We start from the raw sequence: 15,394 nt of genomic DNA on the forward strand, positions 1-15,394 counted from the left end.
CCTCCCAAATATATTAGAAAATTTTCCCCCTCTTCAACATCTCCCCCCAAAATCAATTTCCCATTCCAAAATCAACTTCCCTCTTCAAACTAGGGCAACTTCAATTCTAAAAAATTCTTCCATCCTCATCTTCTAAGGTCAGATTGCTGGCAAATTCCCTCCCAGTCGTTGTTTCTGCCTTCGCCAGATCAGAACTAGTCACCTAGCTACTGGAATCGAGGGTTGGTGGCGATTGGTACAAGCGAATGATTCTGTTGATTCTAATTAGTGGATAAATAGTCGGTTTTGGTAGATCTTTGTCAGAAAGTGCATTAACTGCTTCAATTTATGATTTCATGGTAAAAACCCTAATTTCATCTTCTCGTTTTCCTAGCAAATTGATCCCCTGTACAATTGATTTTGGCATAAATTTGATTCAAATACTTGTTCTTGGTAGTTTATTACATCTTTGATAAACTAAATTAAATCAAATTTATATCTTAATGATTCATTTACATGTAGAAAGTCAATATCGTTGATATATTGGATTCTCTTATTCATATTTTTGTTCATGTAGACTTGTATCAGTAACTTTGTAGGTAATCTCTGCTTTACAAAGTCAAGGCATCCATATTAGGATTCTTAAAAGGATCATAAGGTCTATAAATTTATAGAATTCTCATGTTTTTAAGTTTTAGATGCAGTTGCTCTTAAAAAGACAAGGTTTGAGAAAAAAAAAATCAAATTGTGTTTCTAATTTGCTAATGGGAGTTCCCTTTGGTTGTAGATTGTTTACAAATAAAGATATATTTTTTACACTTACAACTTAATTTTTTTTGAACGGCAAGGAACGACGTGCCAACCACCATGACACCGAGCGTTGTGGCCAAGGTCGACTACTCGACCGCCGCCATCTGCATAAAATAGGGTATCGGCTAATAAATACTGTTTATCCGGATGCCTTCCATCTGCATACATGGAACGGGAATTTTGGCTTGAGATGACACGTGGCAAGAAGGGAACGGTTGAATATGGAGTAAACGTAGATGGGAGTGCGTTCTCATCTTCCTCTGATGATCATCTTGCAAACAACAAATGGAATCTTAAGGTCTCATAGTTATCCTTCAGCAATGTGTTTGATTTCACTAACATTTATATACATCTAATAAGTGTAGTTATCATTTATTTCCTATTTTGGTTTCAGAAACTTCGTAGGTTGCCAAGATTAGCACTTAAAACGATATTCCAGTAATGTGATACTTATCTTTATAGAATGACTAAATTGTATTTTACGCCATTTAAGTTTTAACAAAGTTGTAGGCGTTGTCCTTTAACTACAGAAATACACTACACTGGATGTCCTTTTTGTTACTATTTTTCATCGGGCGGTGTCCTTTAGCCCTAACCTGGTTAAATTTTTGGGTTAAGTCTAACCATGTGCCTCTCACATGAGGGCATTTTGGTCTTTTTACCTTTTTTCTTTGAACAATCTAATGGATGAGTGGGACATGGTTACATTTAACTTAAAAACTAACTAGGTAAGGGTAAAAGGACGAAATGTGCACAAAAGTGTTAACATAAAGGACATATGGTGTAATTTCCATAGTTAAAGGACAACGCCTGCAACTTCGTTAAAACTTACAGGACTTAAAATGCAATTTAGTCTTATAGATATGCTCACAAATGTAAGATTTTTCTGCACATTTGACCATATCATTTGCATTTGACGTTTTTCAGGGAGTGACTGATCCCATGTTGTATATTGGAATGCTTTTCAGTATGTTTGAATGGCATGTAGAAGATCACTACTTGTATAGGTATACTACAATTCTAGTGCTTTCTGCAACTTAATATCTAGATGAGGCGATATGGGCTTGTTAGGCTAGTTAGGTAATGTGTCAAAATGGCTTGAGTAGACTCGAAACACTTTTTTTCTTCAATTTTGTATTTTTTAATATAGAAAGTTAGTGTGTCAAATATGATAAACCAAAAGTGTATAATTTCAATCATAATATAGTTTCTTGAATGAAATGATTTTTGAGGTTTTATACGTTAGAAATACACTTTAGTCAATTTCAACCCGATTAACCAGTTCTTCTTTTTCAGCCATTAATATATAATAACAATTCACATAGGTTCTTAGGAGCAGTAATTTTTTTTTTGTCTTCTGTTTTGTAGTGAAACTTTTTTTCTTCATTTTCAGTCCTTCGGGATTGTATGTTTTACTTTTGGCCCTTTATGTTTTGACCTTTTTTTTTGGTCTTTGAGTTAAGGCTTTCTTGTATAATCTGAGTTTGTTTACGTTTTAGGCCAGGTTACGGTATAAGTTCACGTTTGTCTTTGCTTATGTTTACATCACGTGATGATACAAATTTGCATTTTTGTTTTACGATTTTTCCCGGGTTTGATCATGGTTTCTTACTATTTGGCACGATTTTCCGACCTTGCGCCCATTTTTGGTAACTTAGTTTCTGGTATAAGACTTGAACACGTCTTTTTTTTTCAGCATAAATTTCATCACTGTGGGGCACCAAAAACATGGTATGGAGTTCCCGGTAGTGCTGCTGATGAGTTTGAGAAAGTTATCCAGAATCATGTTTACACTAGAGAAATATTATCAAGAAACGGGTCAGAAGGAGCCTTTGAGATGCTTGCAGAAAAAAAACAACTATGTTTTCTCCAAAGATCCTGTTGGAGAATCACGTTCCGGTTTACAAACTTGTGCAATTACTAGGGGAGTTCGTTGGCACGTTTCCTAGAGCGTATCATGCCGGTTTCAGTCATGGTATATGATATTATACATGCAGAATCACGCTCCGGTTTACAAACTTGTGCAATTACCGGGGGAGTTCGTTGGCACTGTATATGAGTGTTATTTCTTAAACTAATGATATTGCGAAAACATTTTTTGCAGGATAAGAACGAGTCTGCAAATGGTTTTCTGTTGCTGCTACAGGCAGGGGCGGACTCAAGTACAAGGTTACGGGTTCAGGTGAAACCATTAAATTTTGAATTTTTAACGTACGGTATATATAAAAAAAGATTGAACCAATGACTAAATTTTAAGTGAACGCTTATACAAGATCTAACTTGGTTCCAGCTGGTAAAGAGCTTTTGTTTGGTGTAAGAGCCTAAGAGGTCGCGAGCTCTATGCTCTCTTTTTCATTTTGAAAACTTTTTTTCCCCTATACTCCAATTCAACACTTCAGCCATCCTACCAGGCATGACAGCCGGTTAACCTGTTTTCTAGCCCTAACCCTCTTCCAGTCCTCCCACTACCACTACCACAACCACTACAAGTTGCGAGTCATCGATTTGTTGTTTTGAAGTCACAAGATTTTTTTCGATTTAATTATTTATTTCTATTACCATTAAAGGGTTATTTTAATGTTATTAGTTAATTCAGAGTTATAATTTATGGTGCTTTATTTCGTTTTATTTTTATATATCATCTGAATAATTATCTTTCGGGAGTTTTTGTTTATGTTATGTTCCCTCTAACTCTGATTACTTTGATTATATGTTGTTCTACTACATCCTTTGGAAAGCTATGGACCTGAAGAAGATACTTGGAATCCTATAGATGGCATGGGGTATGCAAATCACTTTTAATATTTAATTTTCATGTTGTGGTGGTGCAAATGAATCGCAGCCAATGACAACTTTGGATCCGCTGCTTCAGGAGCTTATGGAAGGAATAGAAGTTCCAGGGTACATCTGTCTTAAACGCCTTCTTTTCTTTACTCTGGTTCTTACTTAACTAATCACATAAGATGGTTTTCATTTATTTTAATCATTTTGTTTGTGTGCAAGCTAGTAGATGTCATCAGGACCACCACCCAAAGATGTCACAAACCTAGTCTACATCCATCTGCATATCTAATGCCTCAGGTCCTCTTCCAACTTATCGTGGTGGGCCGCAACATTACGTTATACCAACCATGGAGTACATGGACCTGTTGGTGGCGTTTCTCAACCTGGTAGTCATGGTTTCACTGTTGGTTAGGGGAATGCAATTGACAATAGCAATCATTTAACTAGCAAGAAGATTGTGAAAGAGGTTTATAAGCGCAATGAAGTTTTGAGTTTTTATTCAAACGTTTATTAGTTATTTGTTTTGTATGTTTGATATTTAGACTTAAGTTGATACTTATTAGACATTTGTTTGAAACATTTGCAATGTGTGGAAGACAATCAAACGTTTAATTGAGGTTATTATATAATGATTTCTACATGTTAAATTTTATTCTTGTTTTTATGTAAATTAATAATAATTATTATTAATTAAAACTACTGTAGGAAAGGGCAATTTTTGTGGCAAAAATTATGTGCCACTAAAGGCCTAAGAGTTTGTAGTGGCAAACAAAAAAGTGCCACTAAAGGGCTTTAGTGGCACTGCTTCTAGTGGCACTTTTTTTGTGTGCCACTCATTACTACAAGGGTCTTTAGTGGCACTTTTTAGGTATTTTGTGGCACATTTTGAATGCCACTAAATGACATTTTTTTTGTAGTGGCTTGTCTCTTTGTTGCTTCCAAGTAGATTTTTAATGTTGTTGTGTTGGCCTCGATTTTTCGATGTTTTGTTGTCGTTAAAGACGATGGCTTATCCTTCGGCGGTTTTGTTTCGACTTTTATGTTAGGGTTTTGTGTTGCTATGAAGGATTTGTTGGTGCATGTCTTTTTCCTTTATGTTAATGGAGGTCTCATTATCGAAGATTTTTGTTGGCGGTTTTGTTTGGTTTCATTTTACGTTTTGTTTAGCTGTTCATTTTAAGGGTCTCTTAAGGTGTAACGATAATGTTCATCGGAGATCTTTTGAGGTTTTACGGCTTTTGTTAATCTTTTTGATGTTTGTTTGCTGGGTCGAGAAGACGACTTATGGCTCATCAGAGACCGTTAGCTGTGATGTTGCTCTAGACTTGGCTTGGTAACTTAAATTGTAGCCGTCTATTGCTTATGAGCTTTGTTTTATGGTTTTTTTTATGTTGATTACGGCCATTTGGGTGTGCAATGTTATTTGCCAACTGTATGTTGGTCCTATTCTCTTGTTGTTGGCTAATGTACGACTCGCTTAGCCTAGCTGGTTCAAAGCAGTCTTCTTCCGAGAGCCATAGTTGTAATGTTGGTTTGAATATAGCTTGGTATTATAGGTTTTCATCATCCTACACCTCTGAGCTTCGTGGTTTAAATGTTTTGTTGAGGATTATGATTGTGTGTGCATACAACCTTAAAAGGTTGTGTTATGAATGTATGATAGTCCTGTCGATTCTCAACAATTTGGCTTCTTAGACAGTTTGATGTTTCTATATTTGTTTACTTATTTATATATTATCAGGTTGCACACCTGTGAGCTTCGTTATTAAATGTTTTGTTGAGGATTGTGGTTGTTTGTGCATACAACCTTAAAGTGTTGTGTTGTGCATGTGTGGTAGCCTTCACGATTCTCGACATTTTGGTTTCTTGCAATAGTTTGATGTTTCTATATTTGTTTATTCATATGTTATCAGATTGCAAGATTCCTAAGAGCATTCACATCCAATCCATCATATTGTGTGAGTGAGATTGTTATAATATAAAAAGTATAAAAACTGGTTGTGAGTAGAGGAGAGATAAAATGTTACTGTTCATCTGTATATTTGGGGGGACACTGTTCACCCCCTATAATATTTTAATATATTTTAAAGGTTGTTGTGAGTGGAGGAGAGAGAAAAGGTAATGATAAAGGTATAAAAAATATTATTTAATTGAAAAGGAGAAAGAAAATGTATTTTTTTAGTGTAATATAGGGTAAAAATTTGATGGAATGGATGTGAATGCTCTAACCTATGTGTGACATTTGTGCTTGTGTAATCATTGTAAAACTTTGAACAGTTTAATTATCAACAAAACAATGTGTTTTGACCCCAATATTTGTTTATTTATGTTTGACATTTTGCACATTTTTGATTTTGTTCGATTTCAAACTCTAAATCGCTTTCTTGAAAGTTATACGCAAACTGATGCGTAAACGTAATCAGTTTAACACGACGTACACTACAGAATAGCAACATAAGCTTAACATACCTTAAATAACCCTTATATAACTTAGAAATAATTTTTGAATGGTTTGGTATGCCAAAAACAAGTTTATTCGATCACAGGTACTATTTGCGACAAACTGCAAAAGTGTGCCGTTTCGTATAGCAACGTACATTCCGGAACATGATCATAAGCTAAACATACGTAAAATACCCTTAACATAGCTTAGAAATAAGTTTTGATGGGTTCGGTGTACGAAAATACGCTTATTTGATCATAGGGACTAAAAGCGTCAAAAACTGCATAAGTTTGCATTTACGCGCATATCCTACGTTCTGACCATATCCAGACATCCAGAAACTTTTTTAATTATTAAAATATTTTATTTTAGCGATAGGAGTGTAAAAATACCACTCGTTGCGTAATTTGGATCGATTTCGCGTCAGTTCGAGTTTTCGTCGTAATTAACCGAATAATGCGATCGTACGACCAAATGAACGGACATCCGTGATATTTCTAAGCATATTTCATGTCCCCTATACTTTAAATCATTGTAGAGCCTTGAAATTGGGTTAACGGGGGTTAAATGCATCAAAAATCAAGTTTATAAGCTGCAGGGACCTGTTCTGTCAGTTTTGAAAAATCTGATCTGCAGACTGGCTCGCTGGGAGCGAAGACTGAAGCCTCTGGCTTCGCTGCCCGTGAGGACTGGTGCTAGAAAATTCATTGAATATTTCAAAACAGCCTGTTCTCCTTGATTTTGATCATGGTTTTTGCATACTATGAGCTGGTTTATGTGTTCCCCAAGTTTCCTAATCCATGCCTAACAAGTGTAAGGTATTGATCATGCTTTGATTAATTCAAAAACACTTGGCAATGATCAATGGATGCTTGATTTCCTATAAATACCCACCTTATTTGCTCAAACTCTTTGCTCATTCCATTTTCTTTCACTCTATCTCTGATTGGAAGTTATCACAATTGTTGAAGACCTCCTACTTGAGTATTCTTAGTCATCTTTTCATCCTTGAACACTTGTAAGTGTTCTTTCATCTCTTGTTTATGTATTTAAGCAAGAAAGTCAAACAATGTTTGACTTTCTACTTTGACTATGATTTGTTCAAGACAAAGTTCGTTTGAACTTTGCAACGTGAGCGTAATCACGATGGTTATAGTCCCTTGTGACTATACCTACTGATTACCACGTTGACTAGTCGAAGTGACGAGTCAAAGTTTCGGTCAAAATGTACGATTATGTGCATTTTGCGACGATAATTTTCGGGTATCAAAACACTTTGTTTTGATATCAAATCAGTTTTCTAACTTAGTTAAACATGTTTTAACATGTTTAACTCGTCACTTTTAGTTTAGTGCTTATTTAGGGTCGTAAGTTAATCGGTCTAAACAACCGCTTAGACTTTCGAAACCGACCCATTTGGTCGATCATTAGGATCCGACCAAACATATTTTGTGACCATAGTTGTATAGGGAATAACCTTCCGTGGTTATACCTTACGGTCACTTTGTTTAATTAGTTGTATGATAGGTAGTTTATATGCCTTAGGAAAATGACCAAAATGCCCTTTCTGCGCATAATTTCATTTTAAGCATATGTAACTTAATTTTTGACACTTAAACTGATTATGCAATCTTATTAAACATGCTAAGGCATATGATACTTGTCATAGGGCTAGTTAGACCATCCGAACGAGCTTTTGCACGAACGACACGTTAAAGTAGCGTAAACTACCTTAACGAGTCGTAACGGGTCATAAGCACTTAGGATAGGTATCAAATTAGAATGTAGACTTTGTTAAATCATATCATATGAGTTCCAATACTCATTTGGATTACGAGACCTCATTCTATCCGATCTTCCGATTTAGGTGTCGATTTATTAACATAGTTACCTATATTAGGGGCCGTTTGATTCCGTGATCCTACAAGCTTTATTTGGTCTTAATTCCAAGACTACTAAGCAATCTCAAGTGAGTACATAGTCCCCTCTTTTACCGCTTTCAAATATTTTGGGGTGATACACATGTGCCTACTTGTTACTTTTGTGCTTTTCATGACATATACTTGCTATGTTCATCTAGTACACATATAGTACATGATTTCATTTATGCTTTGCTATGTATGTTGACTGAGCATGCTAGCACATTGATTTCATAAACACTTTTGCTGCATATGTTTACTCAGCATATGGACACATTGATTTACATTACATTTCTGCTGCATATGTTTACTCAGCATATGGGCACATTGATTTACATGACATTTCTGCTTTGTATGTTTACTTAGCATACTTAGTACATGGTTTTTACATAATATGCTTACATTTGGTATGTTTAACGGGACAAAAATACGTTCATTAACATTGATCACGTCGCTCGGTAGTAAGTAGTGGTACCATAGGACTTGACAAATCCCATTCCCGGCTTTCTAGGTTTGTTTGGAAGTAGGGAATGACAGAATCCGATATACATAATTGATAAACCTTTAACTTGTTAAGGGTTTATCCGGCAGTTTCAAGGCTTGAATGTATGCGATAAACATTATGCATAAATGTTTGTATCCATAAAGCATTGATTTTGCAAAACATAACTTTTGATTTAAACTATGGTTTATTCAAATACATTGTTTTGTACATGACATTTGGTTTCACATGACATTTGATTATACATGACATTATATCTATGGTTTGAGTAAATTCTTTTTATTCGCCATACATGTCATTTGATTATACATATGGTTTGAGTAAATACTCTTTACTTGCCTTACATGACATTTGATTATACAAGACATGGTTTACACTTAACATTGGACATTGTTTATAACATTTTGACAGTTGGTTAACAAGACATTATTTGATGGTTTATTGATAAGTGATTTAAATAACAAAGCGTGTGTAATATGATAAAAGCATGGTGGATACACTGCTGGTACTTCCTATATATAAGTGCTTTTATGATATTACATGCCGTAGCGTTATTTAAACCACTTCAATAAAGACAAAGACATGACACATTTTATACAAATGACATATTTTCACAAGATATTACTTTACAAATGACATATTTTATACAAATTCATTTTTACTTGGTTAATTATTTAACCATGCATTATTCTTTTATATCATCTGATATTCATATCGATTTTCATATGATTTTATAAAAGAAAACATTTTTATAAGGTTCATGACTACTTTTTGTTAAACACTTCTTTTAACTACAAGTCGTGAATCATTCATCAACAAAACCCATGTATCTCACAGACATTTTTATGCTGACGTACCTATTTTCACATGTGTTTTCAGGAGCAAATGTTTGAGGTTGATCGTGATACACTTAAGCGGACTCAGGCCTTAGTGACTTAAAATGAAGCAAGAACAGTTTAATCTATGTTATGTTTCTGTTATTTCCAAGACAATGTAAACAATTTAATAAATAAAACAAAACTTTAAATACCATGTGTTGTTAAACAATAATTCTATCGCTCCACTCCCCGACAGTTTCGCCGCGGTTTGTTGTTTTACGCGGTCGGAGTGTGACACTATGCATGGTGTGTTTGATGTTACTATTTATATGAGTTGCGGCTATTTGTTCACGGCGTCATTTGGAAGCTATTATTTTGTTGAATTGGTAGACTTTCTAAGTTTCAACCTTGTTTTCTCTATGGCCATTAATAGAGTTCAACGTGGGCCTGCGAAACCGGAATTTGAAACGGATCCGCGACGGCCTTCGATTCAGCTTTACAGGGCCAAAGGCATGGAATCGTAAGGTTGAACACAACCTACAGTGGTGTTAAGAAGCAGGAACGCTGGGGTCTCAAAAGAGATCGACCGACTAGAACAATTGGAGGACCAAACGCTTAACCAAGACGGGACAACCGATTGTGTTACAAAAAATTGTTACGATTGTAGTTTTTTGTAATGCTTATAATAACAGTCTTTTTTTTTTTAGCGGTGATAATCTTTAACAGTTGAGAGAGAGATCTCACACCCTCCCAAACAGAGGGATCTAACCCCACTCTGGCCAGACTATGTTGTCTTAACCGGGCCCACGTTGGCGTCAAAGTTTGGCTAACGACGTTCCCTGGGAAACCATACCACCCGCTGCCCATGGCAGAGGCTTGCGCCGCCACACCCCCACAAGAGAGAATCTCTCTGGCATAATGCACGGTAGACTAAAACCCTGAGTGGCTTTGGCTTGAACTTTTGACCTAAGATCTGGGAGAACTAGCCTTCATTGTCTTTATCCACCAAATATAGCACTAGTGGGGATTGAACTTGAGTCTTCAAGGAGAATCCATTTCTAGGGGTGCAAATGAGCCGAGCTACTCGCGAGCTACTCGAGCTCAGCTCGAAAAAAGCTCGAACTAGCCGAGCTTAAACGAGCTCGAGCCTGAGCCTAAAAACAAGCTCGTTTAGTAAACGAGCCCGAGCCCGAGCTTTGCTAATCGAGCTTGAGCCGGCTCGCGAGCCTAATCGAGCTTTCTGTTTATATATTTTTTTTATTAATATACTATACATATATTTATATAATAATTACCATTTATATAAATATAAAAAAATAACTAAATTATATGTATAATAATAATTATAATTAATATAAATTAATTAATAAATACTAAACGAGTCGAGTTCGAGCCGAGCTCTAGCTTAAAAAATTACCTTCGAGCCGAGCTCGAGCTTTAGAAATGGACCATTTCTTTCCAACCAGTGGACCACAAGTGAGGAATATAATAGCAATTAGTCTAATGTGTTGTATTTGATTGTTGATTGCCCTTTCATTGTAAAATTGTGGTTGTTGCTACCGAACCCTTCTAGTTATGCTTTAAATGGAATAGATGTTCTACATGGCCACATTGGTCAAAATCATAAACGAGTCAATTACACATCACAAAGAAGCCATTACATATTAAAAGGGGAACCATTACAAGGAAACAACTACATCGTAGAAACCATCAAAAAAGAAAACCCTGATGCTAAATTTTTTTTTTACCACAATGTTCTTCTTTTGAATCTAAGATTCCAGATTTGCACTTTAGCTTCAAGTTTTTTTTTCTTGTACATTAACAATCCAGGACTGACCACAACAACACATCCATACCTTGGTGGATCGACCCATACAAGAAAGCAACATTTTGACCTCTGTAATTCATGCTGATATTATACATGTTCATTCAGAAATAGACTTACTAGAGGGAAATAGTAAATGACCATGGTTTAGATTAGTCCATGATGTTCGAACCAACGCTTCCCTTCCACAGTAGTAGATACCTTTAATTAAACTTTGCCTTTTGGAATGGTGGAATTGTTTGAATTAAACAGTCGAAGAGGGAAGAACAAGTAATATAAGGAAAACTTAAATAGAAAATGAAGACTAAAATGCCCTTGCGTGGAGGCCATATCGGGTGGTTTTCTATTAAAAATGGACTATCATCCATGAACCAAAAGGGTGACGGGTGAGTACACAGTCAGAAACAAATGAGTAGTTTCTTAATATTTGGGACCAAATAAGATTAGATATTTTTGAGTTACAACATGAACCATGTGTAGTTTACTTTTATAACATAAATCCATTGGGTGTAAATATAGAACTATAAATAACTTTAAAAGCAATCTTCATTAAGTAAATCTTGATCGATGACATTGTTTCCACTGTCCATATTCTCGGAGTAAAGTTGTTGCCAGAAACATTGAAGTTCATCAACCGTTCCTGGTGAACCGGTATCATAATAATCATCTCCAAAGTTGATTTCTTGATATACAGAAGTAGTACTGCTGCTAGGTAAGAAGGTATTATCATATGAAGTCAAGCAAGACTCAAAATTGCTGTTAACATGATTAGCAGGATGTTGTATCATCTCGACACTATCATCATTTTGCTTGGTTGTTTTCGGAGTCATGTCGTATTGATGGTTTGCACGTTTCTTGAGATGAGCATGCCAATGGTTTTTTACGTCATTATCGGTCCTTCCAGGAAGTCTTGATGCAATTTCAGACCACCTAGTAATTGCATTTGGATGTAAATTGCATCAATATTGGGCAATTATATATATATATAGGGGAAGGTTCATTTGAGAAGAAATTTAATGTAAGAAGAAAAAGAAGAAAGGGCATATTAGTAAAATGCTATTTCATTTATAACTCATATCATTAATTTTTCTCTCTTTAATTAATTAGTCAACTAGTTATTAATTATCCTACATATAATCCACAAAACCTACACATATCAAAATTTTCCTACATATACCCTACACATTATAGAATTTTATCCTACACAGTCGAAATTTATCCTACACACCTCGAAATATATCCTACACAACTCATGATTTATCCTACACAACTAGTAATTTATTCTACACTTTAAATTAAACTGTTTTTTTTATTTGAAAAAAGTATATATTTTGAAAAGGGGTTACAAATTTAATTTAGCTAGTTATTAAATAGGAAGAATACACATTAATGATTTAGTAAGTTTACCAATATACCCTTATATTAAAATTAAATACAAATATTAAATGAAGTAAAATGAAGCATTCTTATTGGTTGAAACTTTTTTTTTTCTTACAAAAAAATTCTTCTCATTTGAACCCTCCACTATATATATATATATATATATATATATATATATATATATATATATATATATATATATATATATATAGTGGAGGGTTCAAATGAGAAGAATTATTTTGGAAGAAGAAAAAAGAAGAAGTTTCAACCAATAAGAATACTTTATTTTACTTCATTTAATATTTGCATCAATATTAGGCAATTATATATATATATATATATATATATATATATATATATATATATATATATATATATATATATATATATACATACATACATATTAATATTGATGCAATTTACATCCAGATGCAATTACTAGGTGATCTGATAAACCTATGTACATTTGATCATCCTTTCTAAAAACAACCTATATTTTTTGCACACGTACCTATTGCCGAGAACCGAATGAGATTGGAGTATGATCTCTTCTTCTTCCTCGGAAAAAATTCCTTTCTTTACGTTAGGTTTCAGATAATTCATCCATCGGAGTCTACAACTCTTCCCACTTCTCGCCAAACCTACAAACAAAAGAAAAACAATCACATCATAAGATTGATATAAGCGAACCATATTTTCAGTATATATATATATATATATATATATATATATATATATATATATATATATAGGGTGTGGTTCGGCTACAAAGTCCATTTTTCCTATAAAGTATACAAAGTCATAAAACACCACAATTTCAGCCATAAAACACACTCAAAACCCACAAATAATAGAGTGAAGATCACTAAAACACAATATCCAAACCCTAACAATCCATAAAAACTTCAAACACGCCATACTCAAACAATGAATATAAAACACAACAAGATAATCAAAATAAAACACACTAATGTTAGTCATTCGATAATCAAAGCCTTATCATCCAAAACACAACACAAAACCCACAAATATGGCGTTTAGTAATCTTCACTTTGTTACTTGGGGGGTTTTGAGTATATTTTATGGTTGACATTATGGTGTTTTATGACTTTTTACACTTTGTAGGAAAAATAGACTTTGTAGCCAACTCTCACCCTATATATATATATAGGGTAGGTTCCAGAGTGAACACTAGTGTATTTGCGAACTGAGTGTACAAATCCGGACCATTGATTTACACAGGTGTATGGCTAGGAGCCTAGGATTTCATCATCAAATATACTAGTGTATATCATCATCAAATCCTGGCTATTGATTTAGACACGTGTATAGTCAGGATTAGTTCGTTCAGTTCGCAATTACACTAATATATATAGGGTTTTCTTATCCTTACCAGCAAATCTTGGCATCTGGGACCAGTTCCAAATGCCATATCTATTGATATAAGAAATCAACAACTGATCTTCTTCATGACTCCATAAACCTTTCTTTAACTCACCAGTGTTCATTTCACTACTTGATGCCATGATCTTAGTATATACTAATGTGATCAGATCAGTGGCATGTATGGCCGATGAAAGAGTGATTGGTATACACATGCAGGTGCTTTGAAACTATTAAATAGTCAAGGCACGATGCCTAAAACAATGGTCCGTGTCTGAACACTGTATTTTTAATTTTGAAACGTGTTCCTACGAAATCGGAAGTATTTTATCTAATTTCTTTTTGTCGGTTCTTGAACTTGTTCAGAGGAAAATTTGTAATTTTTGTATTTTCAATGCTGAAAAAAAGTTTGTGACGTCATCCTATTGATGTCATCATCGTACTATGCTAGAACAATATTAACTCGTTATATGTACTTGCTATCGAGCAATATCTCCATATATGATTGTAACAAACAGGTGAAGATTGATATTTACTTGGTTCGTTATCATGCCGGTATTGCACTAACACTCACTAACACTCGGTATATCAACTAAAGATAAAGACACAAAATAAAACGTGATATGTTCAACAGGGTATTAACACGTGTGTTACCGAGAGCGGTACTAATGTTGGTAACATATATTAGTAGTGGTTTTGATCAGGGGTGATTCTTAGAAGGGTTGTGGCAGGGCCATGGCCCGGGCAAGTTTTTCGGCCGTAATTCTAATTTTCGGCATTTCGATCGAAATTTTTTATATATACTATGTTTGGCGCGGGCTTGCCCGGGCTTTTTTAAGTGCCCGTGTCTTTCGACCCTGGCACGTTCAACGGGCAAGATCCGCCACTGGTTTTGATCATGGTTTTGATCCTACTCCCAGATCAAAAAACGCAACCGCTTTTCTACAATCTGAAACCACTGTTAATGCCCTCTGACTCCAATCGAATCAAAGTTTGGTCATGTTCCTGCATCCTCTGTTCTACGGTCTGAAGCAAAAGCTTTGTTGTGTTCATCCTCTGTTCTACTGTTTTTTATTTCATGTCGATGTTTTTGCAGAAACTTTTCTAAATCAATGATGAATTTGACCACATTTCGATGAAATTGACCGAACAATGGTCAATTTGAACTGAAACGAAAAGAAACTTGAACCGAAATGGAACCCAGATTGAGTCGTGAATTGCCTGGAAACTTTGTGTAAAATCACGCATGTTATAGTGTAAAACTACGCATGTTGTCGTACATGATGTACGTTAAGCCGTAATGTACATTACACTTTCTCTCTCTCTCTCTCTCTATATATATATATATATATAGATGAAGGTTAACGTACATTACGGCTTAACGTACATCACGTACGACAGGTAATTACGCACGTTCATTTTAAAATCACGCACGTTATAACTCAAAAATCCAAAATCACGCATGTTGAAACACAATAATCACGTATATTGAAAACAATAATCACGCATGTTATAGAACAAATCACGCACGTTGTAGTATGTGAAGTACGT

The 15,394-nt window shown here is 34.8% G+C and overlaps 1 protein-coding gene and 1 long non-coding RNA gene across 7 annotated transcripts; one reads left to right on the forward strand and one right to left on the reverse strand.

The window, feature by feature from the left end:
- LOC110897684 lies at window positions 1-4,203 on the forward strand. Of its 6 annotated transcripts, XR_002568869.2 has the most exons (8): window positions 1-338; window positions 828-1,087; window positions 1,184-1,227; window positions 1,717-1,796; window positions 2,486-2,764; window positions 2,894-2,971; window positions 3,528-3,690; window positions 3,793-4,203. It is a non-coding gene; the product is annotated as an uncharacterized LOC110897684 (long non-coding RNA). The 6 variants fall into 6 exon arrangements; XR_002568867.2 differs by having other exon boundaries at window positions 2,894-3,690; XR_002568870.2 differs by having other exon boundaries at window positions 2,894-3,690; window positions 3,797-4,203.
- Window positions 4,204-11,613: 7,410 nt separating this feature from the next.
- Window positions 11,614-13,986, reverse strand: LOC110900695 (transcription factor MYB15). The gene is made up of 3 exons (XM_022147566.1): window positions 13,854-13,986; window positions 12,972-13,101; window positions 11,614-12,010 (listed from the first exon to the last, which is right to left on the reverse strand). The coding sequence occupies exons 1-3, from the start codon at window positions 13,984-13,986 to the stop codon at window positions 11,614-11,616; spliced, it is 660 nt and encodes a 219-aa protein (XP_022003258.1).
- Between the last annotated feature and the right edge of the window lie 1,408 nt (window positions 13,987-15,394).

The sequence above is a fragment of the Helianthus annuus genome, chromosome 13 (genome assembly GCF_002127325.2).
Source record: "Helianthus annuus cultivar XRQ/B chromosome 13, HanXRQr2.0-SUNRISE, whole genome shotgun sequence".
NCBI classification, from domain to species: domain Eukaryota; kingdom Viridiplantae; phylum Streptophyta; class Magnoliopsida; order Asterales; family Asteraceae; genus Helianthus; species Helianthus annuus.